General features: G+C 36.4%; 1 protein-coding gene across 1 annotated transcript in view; it reads left to right on the forward strand.

The window, feature by feature from the left end:
- LOC131991322 (exostosin-1) overlaps positions 1-19,775 on the forward strand; it is a 365,225-nt gene that overhangs the window by 336,176 nt on the left and 9,274 nt on the right. Inside the window, exons 10-11 of the mRNA XM_059356692.1 lie at positions 6,213-6,302; positions 19,222-19,382. Coding sequence (XP_059212675.1) covers positions 6,213-6,302; positions 19,222-19,382 — 251 coding nt within the window. The remainder of the gene's footprint in view (positions 1-6,212; positions 6,303-19,221; positions 19,383-19,775) is intronic.

A 19,775-nucleotide genomic window follows, 5' to 3' on the forward strand; every position in this document is an offset into this window, starting at 1 on the left:
GAGGTAAAATTTTGAATTTGAGAGGTAGAATTGTGTGTATTGTTAATGAATTATGGCCTATTATTGCGTCCCCTCATAAATGTCCATACAACATTTTGTTGAGATGTTTCATTGGAAAAGTTTACCGGCTGATGATGCGAGAGAAACAGTCAAGAGATCATCAAAGTTATTTGAGTTCATCCAGAGAAATGTTTCATTATAGCAGTGAAAAAGGGAAAAAGTCAGGAGAAGTTATTGCCGTTAATCCACAGGGCTCCATGAATGTCTGTACCAAATTTCATCTAATCCATCCAATATTTGTAGAGATATTATAGCTTAGACTGATCGACCAAGTAGTCACTCTTGAACTTGGAAAGAGCAGTTAAAAAAACAATCTGAACTCAGTCGACACATACCTGCTTCAACCACGTCACATGATCTGACTCAGCTGATTAGAACTCATAAAACTCAACTTTTGTTTCCAATGGCTCAACTTTTAAAGTGGTACTGCACATTTAAACCTGTTTTTTTTGTGTTCAAAACTAAATTGTATAACTGTGTGGTCATGAAGTACATCAATGCTGGTGTTAATATTTACATTTCTTACCAGATATATATACATTTTTAGTTTTTTTCTGGTGACATAAAGACGACTGGTTGGACCTCTTCATTTCATCAAAGTTAACTCTATGGAGTCTTCGGCTACTTTGTCAATTTTTTAATCCTTTTCATGTCTTTTTTGTGCCTTTTTTGTGTATTTTTTTGTCATTTTGTGTCTGTTGTCTTTTTTTAGTTATATTGTGTCTTTTTGGTCATTTTGTGTCTTCTGTGTTTTTTTTCTGGTCATTCTGTCTTCTCATTTTGTGTCTTTTTTGGTCCTTTAGTGTCTTTTTTGTGTCTGTTGTTGTGTCCTTTTAAGTTATTTTGTGTCTTTTTGTTATTTTGTGTCTTTTTTTAGTCATTTTGTGTCTGTTGTGTCTTTTTGTGGTTTTTGTGTGTCTTCTGTGGGGGTTTTTTGGTCATTCTGTCTTCTAATTTTGTGTCTTTTCTGTCATTTTGTGTCTTTTTTATCTTTTTTATCTTTTTGTGTCTTTTATTAGTCATTTTGTGTCTTTTTTGGTCATTTTGTGTCTTTTTTAGTCCTTTAGAAAGAATTTTAAATGTTACAAATGTGAACAAAGGTGTCAAATATAACATATAAGAGGGTTCCATCCAGTTCTATAATTTTGTACTAAATATATTTGAGCTTGTCTCCAGTTTTACTTGGTATATCATCATCAAACTGAAACTGGCCTCATGGAGTTTACAGCCAGAACTTTAGAGGTAAATTTACAGTAGGGCTCCACGCTGCTTTGTTTTCTAGTCTGGATGTCATGAAGAAGTCTGGATTTGGAGCTTTTTGAGACTCCAGAGGGTTAAGAAAAAAGTTAAAGTCAACATGGACGAGAAGATCTAGACTGAGTCATATTTGAAACTCACTACAGACTATTGTTAATTAGTTAATTGCTATATTAAATGAACAGACATTGGTGTAAAATATTGGAAAACAAACAAAAGTACAAAAACTGGTTCAAATTTGAAAGAAAATGAAAAGATCAAGAAACAAAAACAAAAACAATGGAAGAGACTCAAAAAACCCAAATATAATAAATAAAAAGGGACCCTTTGGAATAAACCTCTGACAAAGAGACCTGAAGGATTCTGGGAAATGTAGTGAACAATGTGATGAAAATGTGTGTGTGCATTGTGCATGTTTCTTCTTTCTCCTGCAAACATTTGTGATTATGAATACATTACATGCAGACCATTAGTCCAGAATAAATGCATTTGATTATCAGGCAAGTGGCTAATTAACTCCAGCCAATTACACTGTGATGGTGGTTTCCATAAGAAAGCTGAGAGACGGTTACACCACTGTGAACACCATCCTGACTGAACTAATTACCTGCCTGCTGATTACAGGGCATCCATCCAAAAAAAACACTTTTTCTGCCAAGAGGTTCTCACTTCAAGCACTGATTTTATGTGGCACTCCCAAATAATTTAGGGGATTTGCATTGAAATTTGTTTGATGTTACGCTTAATTTCTTGATGAATTTGCACCCGGCATCCATCAGCTCATTAAGCCGAGGGGGAAGGAGACGTTAAACTTGCAGATATTTGTGGTCTTACTTTGCAAAATAAGCCTCTTAATATTACCCCTGGGGGTGTAAATTCAATCTACTTTATTCAAGACAGTGAATCTGTGTTAAATGTCGCCGCTGTGACAGGAGTTACCACGGAGGTCCGTTTCAATTACATAAAACCTCCGTTGACCAAGATAAAAGTGCAGAAAAATGCAGAATTACATCCAGTTTTACACAAGCTTTTCATCATTTTTAGGCATCATTTACTAGTTGAGTTACATATGAAGCAACGGAGCCAAAACATTAAAGATCTCAAGAGCTGAGTAGGATAAAGATGTAATCCTATCAAACCAAAAGCAAATGCCATGTGAAAAGTTTATTCAAACATAATACCTGACCTACTCTAATAAAATGCAATAAAATTTATAAATACAACACTTTTACAAGTGCCCACAAGTGTCTTGAATATTGGAAAAAAAAGTGTACATGCTATACATGTTGAACTATTTTAAATTTTATAACATCGACTTGCAACCTCTCCTGTCCTCTCCTCTCAGCTCTGTGTAAAAAGTCTGCACTTCTGTCTGGTTTTCAGTAAATTTGTCACGTGACCGTTCGTCTCAGCAGAATCAATCATGGCTTCATAGTTTCGCTGAGGAGCAGAATTTAATGTTTTTAACAGGATCTAGTTATAATAATAATAATAATAATAATAATAATAATAATAATAATCTGTTTTATAGAGCACTTTTCAAACAGATGTTACAAAGTGCAAGTGTTATACATGAAGAATAAAGTGATTTTGACAGAAATATCACAATTTTAAGCTTCATTTGGTCACTTTCTCTTATGGTAACTTCCATAAGCTATGATGTGTTCAAGGATAATTGAACAGTTCAAACACCGATGATATTACCTGTTTTCACAGCTTCTTCCTACAAGAAATTGTGTATTTTCTGCAACTTTTATATTAAAGAAACATGTTTTGTTTTTTGTTTTTTTTTACTTTTGAGGTTCTGAGGGTCAGACTGAAGTGTGAAAGTCTTCTCATTTGGGCTCTTAAAGTTGCTTAAAGTAGCGAATGATGTCTGATGAGTGTTACTGGACACATTTCCAGTTCATTCAGGAACCCTCCTGTCATAGATTTAACCATATCGCAACAAATGTAAACACAGTTTGACTTGACGCTGATGTTTCCATCACAGAATGCTCCCTCAAGCAGCATGCTAAACTGATACAGGGAGGGCAGTGCAGAAAAAAAACCCTAGTGGAGCTCTAAACAGGACATTAAAACCATTTTAAGTTTTAATTCTGAGCCATAAGGACTCTGGAGTAGGAAGGTAGAGGCTGGTGTGTTTTATGAGTGAGGAGAGAATCATATTCAAAATGAAGCCCTTATTGTGAGAATAGGCTGTGATTTGTGTGTAAGTGTGGCTGATAAGAAATGATTCAATTATGACTTCCATGTCCTGCACAAAACTTCATTCTGTGACTGTGTGCAACCCTCATTTTGTTGTTATAGATTTCCAATAATAAATCTCCATATATTTGCGTAAAGCGAGCATATTTATCCATTCCGATGTTAATTGAGGTATTAAAAATCTCCCTTAGGATACATTTGCAATAAACTATGGACACTAATGTGATTGATTGCAATTAAATGCTTTAATCAATAGTCAGCCCTGTCTATTAAGTATTTAGACTCCTGGACACAAAGATGGCAGAAATAATACCTGCTGTACATTTATTTTCAAAGATGACAGAGGCAGAAATTCCAGTTTTAGGCTCCACTTGACTCAAACTATAGCTCACCATTTGGACTAAAGTGAGGCTCACATTTTCCTTCTGTTCAGCTGAATTGTCCAACATGCAGCTCAGAAAAAAACACATGACGTAACAAACTGTACACATAGTCTAGACAGATTTCAGAAAAAAGGCCTTCTACAAGAAGTGAGGAGCATTTATGGGTACAAGTCGGGAACCGGCCTATCTTACATATCTCAAGGCTGCTGAGTCCAAAAAAAATGGTTCCCAAGCGAAATTTTGAGTTTTTGACCTTCTAATTTGTATCAAATGGCCACCAAATTGCCCATCTTGCACAGTCATTGGACCATTTCCCCTTAGTTTTTTTGTAAGTAGACAATCAAAGATGAGGAAATTAAGTTTCTGGAGTCTAGGGTCAGAGCAAGAATATAGTGGAGGCTCAGTGCCTTTTTTATGTATATATATATATATGCAAAATACCAACTGGAACATTTAAAAATGATATTGATTGAATATTTATGTTGGCCTTAAAAAATGACACAAATAATGCTTAATTTCACCTTAAAAGTTGGTATTTTGCATTTATATATATATATGCATGAAAAAGACACTGAGCCTCCACTATATTCTTGCTCTGACTCTAGACTATAGATCTAGAAATTTAATTTCCTCATCTTTGATTGGCTACTTACTAAAAAACTTGGGGAAAATGGTCCAACGACTGAGCAAGATGGGCAATTTGGCAGCCATTTTGATATGCAAATGAGAAGGTCAAAAACTCAAAATTTCGCTTAGGAATCATTTTTGGATTCAGCACCCTTGAAATAAGTAAAGTAGGCCAGTTCCTGACTTGTACCCATAAATGCTCCTCACTTTCACTTTTTGGACAATTCCGTCTAGACTAACAGTGTATGAGAGCGATGCTGCAGTGTGTTGTGTGTCTGTTGGTGCTCCGAAACCTCAGATGAACTTCTTTTTATTTCCATACAGTCATGATCTGTGTCTTTTTCCCCCTTTTTCTACGCAACAGTTCAATAATTCTCACTTTAATTACAAGTCAATAACAGCAGCAGCAGCAGCGGCGGCCCTCTTTAGACCAATGGATCAAGGTCTGCTTCACTTTCTGTTGGGCGCTGAATTGATAAAGACTCACACGAAACCTATTAAGTCAGCGTATTGATCGATAGACAAACAGCAGGGTGTGAAACAAACACATTTTCTCATTGGAAGTTTATTTTGCCTTGATTTTTCATCACGCTATACTGACTCTATAACTTTAGGATGCTTAGAAATATATTCCCTCACAAAGTTGGTAAAAGAAATCATGGATGTTGAGTTCAAATCCGGTCAGAACTAAACTAAAATAAAACTATTAACCCTCTGGGCTAGTATTTGGTATCCATTTTCTCTTCACCTATATGGTCTGACAGTTATTTTTCACTTTAATCTACTTGATCAACATATTGAGCCCAAAAATACGCAAAAATCCTGAAATCCAAGTTGAAAAATGATACTATTTACTACAATAAAAACCACAACTATGCTCAATAAACTGTTTTGGAACTTGAAAATGTGAACATATAAAAAGGTAAAATTTAAATATAATAAAACTATATACAAAAAAGTCCCATAAAAACATATTTATAGGCTTTTTTTCCTTGTTAGCTGCAACTCTTCAAAACAAACTGCAAAATTACACAGAGAGCTTCACCAATGCTCAAATGTTTCACCAATGCTCAAATGTTTCTGTATATATATCAAATTAATACGATCATATTTTTGGTTTTACATGACCTAGCAAACAAAAATTGGGAGAAAGTTTCGAAATCCGTGTATCATTCGTTCTTTCCATTTCCAATTGGCAATCAAATAATGAAAAATTGATTGGTTATTTTGTTATTGTTTTCTATTATAACACAAAAAACGAAAAAAATGCTTGGTTTTTTTTCATATTTCAATATTAGGTTAAGATCAAAAATGATTTAATATTTAATTGGTTGGGTTTACGTAACCAGGAAGTTTGACTGACAACAAAATAACCAGTCAATGTTTCATTATCTGATTTTCATTACGAATTGAAAATGGAAAGAACAAATGATACACAGATTTTTCAAGTCTGTACTTTGGAGTGAAGTTGATAGCAGCGCTCCATGTGAACTATTTTTTTTTTTAAACGTCACATGATCTGATCAGGACGGCACCATCACAGACTCCAGAGGGTTAAATGACCAAAATATCATGTATGTGAACCTAAACAGACTGAATAAGAACTGGCTACATCTCAGATGCTTTTCACTTCACTTCACAAAAAATGTGATTCCTGTTGCTTTTTTCTCTTTTCAGACCATGAGCAGTCGTTTTGTCCCCCACGACATCGTCCTCACTGACGCCGTCCTCAGTCTGGATGAAGACTCGGTTCTCTCGACAAACGAGGTGAGTGGCTGGTGATTTATCAACCGGTTGGCACGACGACACTGACGCTTGACGAACCGCTGAAGTGAGACGCTGATTCTTTATCGAGAAAATGAGGTGCGACGGCCACAATCCCCGAGACACAAGGCCACAAACAGCATCATCACACATCTGGATTAGAGTCTCAATTACTGAATGAATCACCAAACAGCTTAAGAAACCATTTCACTGCTGCCTGCTTAAAAACAAACCCAAGATCAAGCTGACTATAAATGCAGCTGTCAGTCTTTCTGTTCTCGTACAACAAAGATACAGATTAAATGCAAACAGTGGCAGAATTACAACTGATGTTAATATTGTTTTTTTGAACAATGTGCCACTGATTTTTTTTTCTTAGAAATAAATAAATAAAAGCAGCTCCTCACTAGCTAGCGAGGGTTCATTTTGGTGGCTGAACTGTCACTGGCAGGTTTGATTAGATGTAGCAATCTCGCTATTTAACCCTTGTGTTGTCTTAGGGGCCAAAAATGACCTGCCACTATGTTTAACAGCACAAGAAAGCCCCTTAATGAGCTTTTTTCAACTTGAAATTCAAGGACTTTTCCTAGAATGAACCCAACATCAGAAAAAATAAAATGTTGCCTTTGTACATATTTCATAAATATCATTTTCATACTATAAAAACCATAAAAACCATGCATGCACACATGTATGCATGCATGGCTGCTTAAAAAAATATGGTTACACCTGCACAGCTTAAAATTAGTTCTTCCTCGTGTGTTTCTCAAGTTTTAAAGACATAAAATAAATGAGTGAATGAAAAAGTCCATCCTATTGATATTGTATTAAATTCTAAAATAACCCTGTTTGGTTAAGCTGACAAACTTAATACATGTATCACTTTTATCATTGCAAAAAGAAAGGATGAAGACTAATCATTGGGTTTGCTGGAGTTTAAACTTTACAGTAACATCTTTACAGACATGTTGAACTAACAGAGTTAGAGAATTGCGATTTGGCACAAACAGAAGTAAACATTTTGTATTTTTGCAGACATTTCTAGAGGGCGTTCTAAACTTTGGGACCAACTTAGTGCACGCCAACCCACTGAACGCCTGTGGAAATGTCTCTATAACCAGCTCCAGTCTGCATGGTTTCATGTCAGCCGGTGGCAAAAGGTGGTGATGTCTTAACACAGTATTGATCCTTTCTGAAATGAGGCAGTCGGTCCACGCACACAGTCATGAATACCATTCATTACAAATGAATTGTCAAACATTGCATTGGCCACTAAATCAGAGGAGGAAAATGTGCTCTGAGTTTTAAAGGATTACTCCAAACGAAGTAGATGAAATCGAACCAAGTGGGATGAGCAGAAGTTGAGCGAAACAACAAAGTTCTGCTCAAATTTTGAATATAAGAAAGAGTTCAAATCAAAAAATCAATCAAATCAAAATTACTTTATTCATCCCCGAGGGGAAATTCAGTTTGTCTGGTAGAATCTCTTGAAGAGTTCTGATTATAGACATCCTTTATGTGGAGAATCAGTGATTTACTACATGTTTAAACCCCTTAACATTCTGTAAAATTCACCTTAAAACACCTGTAAAAGAGATACCCAATGTAAATTAAAGCTTTTTTTGAATTATTTGAGGTAAATCTGTGATTTTGGTCACATTTGATTGATTTGGTAACACTCTGGAGTGTATTCCCAAAGAGTCAGAATAACTGTAAGTGTAACTGTTATTGAGTGATGGAAGTTGAAAAATGTGTAGCTGGGATATCATTATAGCTCGGACTTATTAACTGGAAAACACAATGGGGTCAAAGTATAAAATATTACCTAGTCCCACTTCAAATTTGATGAAGATATCTCAAAAAATTACTACTTTACACAGGTTTTTATAATTATCCTAATAATAGTTATGATTATGTATTTATGGAGACTCTGTGGTTTAAATTTACTACCTCTCTGAGTGAGAAAAGTGGATTAAAGACCAAGTTCCTTTTAGTTTTCTTTATTATCAAATATCAGAATACACTGCCGAGGTACACATAGGAGAAATCTCAAAGGCTTCTGAATAAAAGGTGTCCCTCCAATAACAGCCCTTGTTCTCTCTGGCTTTTCTGTCTGTGTGTAAGATCATTTAATTTGAATGTTCCAGCTCATACGCAACGCATGGGCAGGTCTTCCCGGGCACGAGCACGCTGCTAACTTGTTTTTAATTCTCACCTCTTTTCTCTTGCCTTCAATTAAAGTTTTTTTCCTCCGGCAAGTGCTAGGGAATAGTGTCCCCTAGTAATCCCGCAGTGCTTTTAAAATTATCCCTGCTTCTTTTAATTTATTTTAAATTTAATTTAGTTGTGTTTTTTGTTTGTTTCTTTTACCTTTGTCAATTCTGTATTTTATTGCACTTTTATGTGAAGCACTTTGGTGTGGCTCAGCCATCTGTAAAAGCGCTATATAAATAAATTTGACTTTGACTTTGACTTTGCTAAGTCTACTTTTTAGCCTTAAATCTATACTGCCTCTACAAATCCCAGATCTTTACAGTTAGAATTATTCTGGTTTGAACCAGTTGTTACAGTTCTGTCCTGAACAAAAGGTCAGACTGGGCTTCTTTAGTAAAGCAGAACTCTAAAAGTAACATAAAATATACCACTTGTAGCATAAAATATACTACAACTCCAATAGCATCCTTGGTTACCATGGTAACATAACATACGTCCATACATTTTGAATGCTAAGAACGCAGCTGAAAGGAGAGAGGAAAGGTAGAAGAGTAAAAGAAGTGACAACACAAAATTCACCAGAAACCAGAAAAAGCAAGAGATAAGTGGAGGAAAAGCAAACAAGAGAAAAGAAAAGAGGAGCAGCAGAAACCAGAGAAAGACAAAAGAAAGAAGTATCATGGGAAAAGGAAATATAAAATAAAATAAAATCAAGGCTAGAGGAAATAAGGAGAGGGGGGCAGAAAGGCGCATCGAAGAGCATATAATGAAAAACAAAGTGCTTTCATGGAGTCAGGAGTTTTACGAGGGCTATTACCTCTTTGTCTGTATCATTACACTGTCAAAACACAGAGCACCTCTTTGATTAAAGTCTCACTTGTTTCTTAAGAGAGAAGATGTGAAACATCCCAGTGGTTTGTTACACTGACACTTCTTTCTCTTTTTTTTTTCAGAACAAATTAGAAACCAGCGAATTGTCGAAAGAGTTGTCAAGAGCAGAAATAATGTTTCTCTTCCTCCTCTTTTTTAATCAACACTTTGACACATTAGCAGAGTTAGCTGTGTCCTTCTTTGGGCTCTGAAACTTTTGAAACACACAGAAAAAAGACAGAGGAACAGTATATTACCAGGCCGATACATGTTTTACATTGAAATGCATTAGATTTATTTTCAGATGAACCTTCTGAATCATGTTTTCTCCAAAAGATTGCCAAAAATACACCTTTATGTTATAAAGAAAACTGTAAAAATAGGCATTATGGTTGGAATTTGAACTTTGCAACAGTCCTTGAACACATCAAAGGTTAAGGAAGTTACCATGAAACATAAAAAAAAAATATTATATGTCAATCTCCTTATTCTACATGTAAAACCAGATCCTGTTAAAACATAAAATTCTGCTCCTCAGGTCATAGGTTACAACATTTTCAGTTAAAAAAGTAACCAAAACGAAGCTTAAAACTGTGATTCCTGTGGATTCACTCTATTCTACATGTTTAATTTAAAATGCGCCAAAAATAAAGCGTTTAATAAAGGGTTCAATAAATTCGGCTCCTCAGCGACACTGTGAAGCCATGATTGATTCTGCTGAGACGAAAGATCACGTGACAAATATTCACTCAAAATCTGTTTACACAGAGCAGAGGGGAGAGGACAGGAGAGGTTGTAAATAGAGATTGAAGAAATGTTTTGTCTCTGAGCCTTAAATGTAAAAAAAAAAAAAAAGCAGGTTTCTTTAAGAAAATCACCAAGATACACTATTAATCGTAGAAAGAAGCCGAAAAAACTGGTATTCTCTGTATTTAAACATTCCAACGATCTTTAAAAATATCATAGCTTACGAAGGTATAATTGTGATATTCATGTCAAAATCACTTTATTCTACATGTGTAACCAGATCCTGTTAAAAACTTTAAATTCTGCTCCTCAGCAACACTGTGAAGCCATGACACTGAAAATCTGTTTACACAGACCAGAGAGGAGATGACAGGAGAGGTTGTAAAAATGCCAATATTTCTATACATACAGTATGTGAAGATGCAATTTTTTCCCCAATATTCATGACACTTGTGGGCACTTTGAGAAGTGTTGTATATATAAATTCCATTATATTCCAATTTAAAAAATATAATTTATCAGAGAAAATCAACTTGCATATTTATTTTATTTAAGATTTATGTAATTATAACTGTGTTATTCAGCAAATTAGACATGTTTGACTTATTCCTACTTCTAGCCATGATTGTACTGATTCCATAGAGCTGCAGGACTGATATATTGTAATGAAAAACAAGATCATAGTGAGTAAAGTTTAAAAAAAAATGAGCAAAACATGCACTAAAACTGCTTGGGGTTTAGAGCGTTAAGACACACATAGGAAACACAAAACTAAACTTTAATATGTTTTAAACCTAAAAAGCAGTCAAAATGATTGGGATCAGCTCATCTGTGATGCTAAATGAGTGCTACCACTCTGAGAGTCATTACAAGCAGCAGCCTTTCCGCAGCAGCTTTTTTTTAGCGAGTAAAAGATGCGATCCATAATGGATTGTGAGGTCCAATGAGCCCACGAGATCCAATATATCTTTAAACTCTGAGATGTTTTATTGATGGGAGCAAGTCAATGTTCACCTTTTCTACGCTGGCGGGATCACAATTACACTTTATGGCACTACAATTTGTGGCACGGCAATACGAGTGAGTTTGTACAAGTAAAGTTTTATGGGCGAGCGGCTTGTTTTATGAAACGAGAGGAAGAAGAAGAAGATGTCAGAGAGAGAGAGAGAGAGAGAGAGAGAGAGAGAGAGGAAGTGGAGGGGATCTTTGCTGTGCTCACTAACCCGTTCCTCTAATTGCCCTTTTAGCATGGTGAGGGGATTTATTGAAAGGAGATGAAATATGTCAACTGAGTGAAAATCTGCAAGAGAGAACATTACACTTTTAATAGGACTTTTCATATTATAATACCTCAGTGGAAGAATGGCTGTGCCAATTCCATAATTACATTGTTTCAGCTCATTAAATGTATGATTATTCCATGAAGAGAGATTAGAGGAGGGGATACGACTGGAAAAACCTGACAAAGCTTTTGTCTCTCATTGGGCGGCCAAGCATGCTGCGTTATGCCCTTTGGAAGACATTTTCAATATGGTGGATATGGAAATTGTTCCAAAACGGCAACGGCTGAATTTTTTTTTATCCTCTTTCCAGTCAAGGGCCAATCCAGGATGTTGCAGGGTTTGTGCAAAAAAAATACTCCACTACAATTCAAAGACGTGCATTCAAAACCTTACTTAACCTCCTGTTATGTTCATTTTTTTCAGGAACAGCGATTACCCAGGGCATGTTTAATTATCCAAAAGTATCAGAAACTAAACAATCCCAATAAACATTGTTTATATTTCATTAATAACTCCATTACCTACCATTTCAATCAATATTTAGTTCAATGGTGTTCTCACAGATCATGGTTCAATGAGGATAATTCACTCTTTTTCATAAAAAATGCATGTTTAAACTTTTTTTATGTACATTGGAAAATGTATTAACTGATTTAAAAAATTAAAAAAAACACCTTTTTTTTATTTTTAGACTTTGAAATGGGTCAGTTTGACCCGCAACATAAGAGGAGGGTTAAAGGGATAGTTCCGATTTTGTGCACTATATTTTGAATGTTTTCACCCCTTAGCTTGGTGTCAAACAGATAAAGTTATAAATGTATGCAGTGGTAACTGAAGCCGTTATCTATGCTCTCTTAAAAGCCACCAGACTCCATTGACAAAAAGACTAATTTTACCTTGCAAAACACTGGAGTTGCTGGTTTGCTGCTGCCTCCATTGGTTATTTTGTTTGAGTTTGAGTTTGTTAATTGTGCATCTGAACTAATCCTTTAAAACACAGAATTCACACAATAACACAAACAAGCTAACTGATCGAGGCCGCAGTAGACCAGAAACTCCCATGTTCTGCAAAGTAAAACTGCTGTTTTTGTCAAAAAAGTCTGGTGTTATTAAAGAGAGAATAGATTATTTATAACAGCTCCAGCTCTCCCTCAGAAAGGTCTGTCTGAAGGTAAAGCAGTAAATTATTCTACAATAACAACAATATCAGTTTAAAGGTGAAGTGTGTGATTCTGGAGAAAAAAAATATTAATTTACTGACATTTTTTGGATTGGTAGTAGGGACAGAAGACCGACCCAAAGTGTCACTATTTGACAGCCTAGGAATGAACCTCAATCAACTATGTTCCTCTAGAAACGAACTGTTTAAACCATTTAAGTGAAAGCTATGTTTTTCACCACTTTAACCCATTTAGGCCTAAAACGCCTGGGAAAAAATGGCTGTAAAACCTCTGGGCGATTTTAAAATAACCCCCTAAAACCTGAAGTTTTTCTGTAAATTCAACAGAAGTGTCAACTCTTCCCACTAAATAATTGATTTTTCAGCCTCTGTAGCAGATAGAAATGAAATTCAAAAAGTATTTGAGAGCTTATAGCTGTTATATCTGAGCTCCCTCCACTATAGTCGTCTTCCACCATGATTTCGTACTTCTGGAAAAGTCCCATGTTGCATTGCGACACTCCCACATGTATTCTGATGCAATTCATTGGCCAAGAGACCGAAAATAGGTGGAAAAAACTACAAAACGACGTATCCGTTTTCCCGGCTTTAATGGTAGAATAAGGCAGGAGTTTTAATGGTAGAAATGCGGTAATGCTTTCCCGCCTTAAGACAGAATATTTAGGTTCACATGTGGGGAACTGAAGCTGCTCTCCACCTGACGAATATCTAGCACCCAAACGTTGCAAATTATTACGTCTTTTGCAAGTTATAGGAGTGTGTGCACAAGTTAGTTTGCAGCTGTGTTACTAGACTACAGTACAACAATGTAGCCACAAGAAATAGATGAAAGAAACTCCAGAGAAAGTTGACAGCAGATCATTTTTGGAGCCATAAAGTTTGACAGAGAACACTTTAGAGGTGTCGAGACGAGACGTAACCACACAGCACAGAGAGGTACCCAGAGAGAACAGCTATAATTCAAAAGATGTTCCAAACCACAAACCCTCAGCAGCCGCTTGTGTCCGCAGAGTGGACCTCAGGCCCCAGCTGGTCGTCCTGGATCACACTGAGCCTGTTGGTGAAACTTCATCAAAGCCACAGCACTCTGAAAACCTGCTGGAGACGAGCTCCGTTTAAGACACATTTTCCCTCACTTTTATCACCCTGGAATCAGACGGAGGTTGACAGTGAAAGCGCCGCGGTGGCATCGCTTCACGTGGAGCCGAAATAAAAAACACAGATTGAAAACACAACTTCTCAAAAACACATTGGAGACGGACCACATGCTGAGCGAGGACGAGGGTTTCAAAGTGTGATGTAGCTTCTTTTCATCTGATAACACTGGACATGTTAAACCCAAATGTCGGCAGAGATTTGTCACAGATCTATTGCTGGATTGACCCTCTGCTCCTTGGATCAATTTTGGCCTTGTAGAACCTATTAGTATGTATTACACACACACACACACACACACACTAACTCACTCTCGGCGCTCTCTTGAATCCCTCAGCCGTATCAAACCTCTGTTTCAAACCGTAATTAAGACTGACAGATTATGAGTGCAAAGAATCTGGGTTCTGTCACACTCTCACTTGCAAACTCACACACACACACACACACACACACATTCTTGTACTTCTACCTTTGTGAGGGCCCTCATTGTAATAGTGAATTCCCTATCAAGGTTATTATAGTTTTGGATTTTTCATTAGTTTTAGTTTTTTGTTTTTAAATTCAGTTAGTTTTAATGAGTTTTTAGAGTGAGTTTGCTAGTTTTAGTTTAGTATTTATTTATTTTAAATGCTTTAGTTTTAGTGTTAGTTTTAGCTTTTTTTGTAATGGGGTATTTGTTGGGTGGGAGATTAGAAGAGGTCACAGTAAATTTTGCCTTTATTTCCTTTGTCTTATCCATCTTCATTATGTATGAAAAAAGTTGACAAAGATGAAAACGAAGGACATTTTCACTATAATTTTAGTTCATTTTAGTTAGTTTTGTAACCACACAATACAGTTTCAGTTAATCATCATTATCATGTAACCTTTAACCCTTAAAACAAAGTCTGAAATCTCAAAAAAGCCTTTAAAGAAGTGAGGACTGGCCAAAATGTCCTTACTTTGCAAAAATGTCCTCACTCTGTTGGTTAAAAACGTGTTCTGGTCCTCACTATGTAGGAAGTACAAGAACACACACACACATTCCTGTACTTCTATCTTTGTGAGGACCCTTCATTGACATACAATAATGCATCCCTTTCCTTAAATGCCTCACCACAACCCTTACCCTTAACCTAACTTAAGGGTAAGGGCTTACAGGCCGTTGACGAAGTGAGGACCGGCAGAAATGTCCTCACTCTGTCGGTTAAAAACATGCTCTGGTCCTCAGTTTGTAGGAAATACAAGTACATACACAAACACACATGCACTCACACAAACATGCCATTTCACATTATAAAGAACTTTTTAATCTCTGAAGGCTAAATCATATTTGCATGATATCATTAATCCTTTTAGCACAGCTGTGGAGACATCTGACACATATGACACACACACACACACACACACACACACACACACACAAATACACACACACGTCATCATCAGGGGCTGCACAGAGAATGGCAGCTTCAACCTTTCTCTCGGCTTAGTGCTGGCGCTTTACAGTAATTGCTCACGCGATTCATGACAGAAGCCGCAAGGTATCGCTAAAGAACATCCACTTTCGGTGCTCCCTCCCCCTGACGCCGTCTCTCTACCTCTACTATTCTGGTAATTAATTTTCTCCCCCGGCTCCTGAGGTGGTGGTGGTGTGTGTGTGTGTGTGTGTGTGTGTGTGTGTGTGTGTGTGTGTGTGTGTGCATGTGTCTGTGTGCATTGCCAAGTATTTCATTATGTGCTGATCCCCTTATTCTCCGGAGTGTCTGCCTGCACGTCTCAGTGGTGTTTTTGAATTCAAAAGAGGCTCTTTCTCAGGTAGCTCGAGCTTCTTCAAGGACACCAGGCGCTCCAGACGACTCCACATGAAGTTTGTTCTTTATTGGGGAGGTAAGGAGTCTGAGATGGATGAGGAGCGGGACGGACGTGGTCCGATGCGTGGACGAAGAATAAGCAGCTCCAGAAGCAATGAGCGCCTGCTGGGCACATTAGTGCAGAATCACACACATTATAAAGTGGAAGCAAACAGACATGGATCTGCTCTATGTGCAGTAAACTGAGGGATTTAAGGCCGAGTCCACCTACACAGGGATTTATTTTCTTTAAACAAATGTTTTAGTTTGGCTTCAAACATTCAATTCAATTCAACTCAAACATCACTGAACTTTATGTTTTTACATGACTATGTCACTTCAGGTAGTCACCTTGTCCTCGTAACGACTTCACTTCCGGCATTTATATGCATATATTTTATTCTTTAAACCATGGGTCTCAAACTCGCGGCCCAGGGCCAATTGTGGCCCTTGTGACTATATTTTGCGGCCCTCACCTTGATATGAAAGTTTAATGTGAGTTCTATATGAATGGGACTTTACTGTGTTGTGTGTGGAAGGTCTCTTTATTGCGCAAGCTGGAGCTTGTTTCACTTGTTTCTATGGCGACGTTAACAAAAAGAAAGGCAGCTGCTAACGGACCGTTTATTATCTGCCGTGTTGTTGTTACCGGAAGAAGTGGAAATGTTATGTAATGTAATTTTGTGTCTTTTTTTGGTAATTTTGTCTTTTTTAAATAATTTTGTGTCGTTTTTTTAGTAATTTTGTGTCTTTTTTTGGTCATTTTGTGTCTTTTTTTAGTAATTTTGTGTCTTTTTGGTCATTTTGTATCTTTTTTTAAGTAATTTAGTTTTTTTCTGTCATGTTGTGTCTTTTTTTTATTTTTATTTTGTGTCTTTTTTTGGTCATTTTGATACTGCCTCCAGCAACCCCCAGGTAATTTTAGTTTGACACCCCTGGTTTAACCTCTTACCATTCCAAGTCCTTTTTTTGAGTATTGGTGGTTGTGGGTAGTGGATGTTTAGGGGGAGATAGCAGGTCGACAATAAATGCCACATAGAATTGGTGAACATCATCTGAAAGCTGCGAACCTGAGGATTAATTTGAGCTCAGCACTAGGTGTCAAGTTGTTCTGGGCAAAAATATTTAATAAAAATAATTTAATTATTTAAACTTGTTAAGGGGTTCATAACATTAATATATCTGTATCTGAAGTCCATTTCCACGTTCAACAACTGTTCATACCGAGAATGGATAAAAATGGTAAAAAAAAAAGAAATATATAACATCAATACTGCCCTACAAAGTCTAACTGCAGTAACTACATTTTTGGTCAAAATTGAGTTATAACTAAAAATGAATTCCTTGATGTCTGTTTTATCTTGCGACAAAGTTTTAGATTTCAATTTTGTTTTATTTCAGAGAAATAATTATATAAAAACCACAAAATCCAACTCAAAACCAAGCAGTAATTGCACTTACCACAGTCTGCTTTGGATATATAAACTAATTTAAACATAAAAATAATAGAAATTATACGTTTATTTGAAAGGGAAATTATTATATAGATAGTGGTGAAGCAAAAAAAAGTGAGATACAATTATATTACACACTTAAATACACTGATAACAAAATCAATTTGAAAATGTTTATTCACTGAAAACAAAATATAGAAGCTGAAAGAAGACGACAACATTGTAGTTACTGCACTCTGTTTCTATATTACTATTAGAACCTTTTACAGCGATGCAGTAACTACGTTTTGGGGTCAAAAGTCAAATAAATCATGATTTTGAGCATAAAAATTACATCAATAAATGTAGAAATAAGTGTCATATCACTTATCTACCCATTGGCTGGCCAGTTAGAACACGTTTAAAATCTTTAAAGCAGTTTTTCTCAGTTTTACCTTTTGTGTAGTTACTGCAGTTAGACTTTGTAGGGCAGAATACACCAAGACCTTTGGAACAACATAGAAGAATCCATGCAATGATTTGGGTTCAAAAACTTAGGTCATTTTAGAGATTTCTGTATTTTCAGCGATTGGATGACGAGCAACAACTTCGCGACACGATGTCCTGACCCAAATGGTGCCTATAGACTTTTTGGATCTTCTAGTGTCATATGATACCAGTATATTCCTAAAATTGAGCCCACAGCCTCTGGGAAAAACAAAAACGGCGAAAATAGTGAACGGCACAGTAAGAGGTTAAACAATCTTTTAACACCAAACCAGGAACTTTTCTGCCCTAACCTTAGAGAAGTAGTTTTTAAAGCAACTTTTAAACGCAACCAAAATTCATTATGCTTATGTATAATTACGTGTCGATATCCTGCAAACCGATAGCGTGTGTGTGACCTATGCATGGAAAATTGATTTTGGTGTATGCATTGCAAATAATTTGAAAGTATAAAGTTTTGTTTTTTTTAATGCAGATTGAAGAGATCAGGTTGGTCATGTCGCTGCTTGTTTGTTTCACATGGCCTTAATAGTGCTTCAATTTAGTTTTTACGTTTTTATTTGGACAGTTTTTTTTAACAGTGCTTGTGGGGAGAATTTGTGATCATAGTGAAGCTTTGAATTTTGAATATTTGAAACAACTTTACTTTTTCAATGTAGACCGTAAGAAAAAAAAGGAGAAATGACAAAAAAAAAAATTTGAGTTCCTGTTGTATTAGTTGTGGTCGTAGCTAAAATTCGTACAGTCGGTGCATTTGCTGTTTATAGTGAATTAAACAGACTCCAGATATAAAATGTCAAATTTACACCATTAAGATGAGGCAGAAGTGTTCAGTCTGAACACATTATTAGATTTTTCATCTGTTATTCTTTGTTGATCCAAGCAGTCAGTTTTGGACCAAGATGAACCAAAACCTGTTGTTTTTCCCCTTGTGTATCATGACTGTGTGTTGGAAATTGCTGAGTCACAAATGTTAAAGTTTACTGTACTTTCGACCCATTTGTAACCTCAGTTAGTACTAACCTAAACTATCCTCAGGGACTGTAACTCCACACTTCCTGTAGCTCCTTTTCACTGGACGGCTTTTATACTGAATAGATTTCTGAAGAGTGATGTCTGTTAGGATCTGTTGTTCTTCACTATCCCTTATATTCCATGATTTTAATTATAATTGTACACAAAGTAAACTTTACCTGATCAAGCCTGAGAAAACCAGTAGAAATTCGAGGCCAGGCCTCTTCAGGCTTAGACGGAGAATTTTGAACTGCCTTGAACTGTTTCAACTGAATCCTTTGTGCTGTGGATCCTTAAATGACATGTGATTTGATGGGAACTTTTTCAAGTGGGCGGGAAGCTGCTCACAATGCTGAAATGCCATTTGAAATGCTATTAGCGAGGATGTGAAGAGGCAGAGAGGCTGTTGTTTTGATGACGGCCTTGCAGACTAAATGCCAGTTGATAGCCATTCTGAACAAGTTGTTTATGTGTTTTTCTCCTCGACGAGGTGTTTAAATGCTGAAGGATTTTCTCTGTATTTTCAATAAGCTGTATCACCTCATTACATTACTATGTGCTTCTCTTTTCTCATCACCCTTCTGTCTCTTCTCCATCTTTATTTCTCCTTGTGTCTTTATTTTCTCCCTCTATATAATCACCTTTGTTTACCATTGTCCTCCTCTTTCTTTCTCTCTGCTCCCACAGGTGGATTTTGCCTTTATTGTATGGCAAAGCTTTCCGGAGCGTATCGTTGGTTATCCAGCAAGGAGCCACTACTGGGACAGCTCCAGATCCCGCTGGGGCTACACCTCTAAATGGACCAATGACTACTCTATGGTCCTGACGGGGGCAGCTTTCTACCACAGGTACTAAAACACACAATCTGCTGCTGATCAGTGAAGCTGTGCAGGTGCTCGTAATTAATCCATCATTCATTCAAATGGTTAACAATAGACATAATGTAATTAAACACACAAAAAACTGCAAAGACTACAATGTACTTGTAATTACATTAACTCTCCAAAAGCTCCAAATCATGACTTCTTCATGACATCCAGACTAGAAAACAAAGCAGCGTGGAGCCCTACTGTAAATTTACCTCTAAAGTTCTGGCTGTAAACTCCATGAGGCCAGTTTCAGTTTGATGATGATATACCAAGTAAAACTGCAGACAAGGTCAAATATATTTAGTATAAAATGATAGAACTGGATGTAACCCTCTTTATATGTTATAGTTGCAACCTTTGTTCACATTTGCA

Source organism: Centropristis striata, chromosome 18 (assembly GCF_030273125.1).
Source record: "Centropristis striata isolate RG_2023a ecotype Rhode Island chromosome 18, C.striata_1.0, whole genome shotgun sequence".
In the NCBI taxonomy this organism is placed as follows: Eukaryota; Metazoa; Chordata; class Actinopteri; order Perciformes; family Serranidae; genus Centropristis; species Centropristis striata.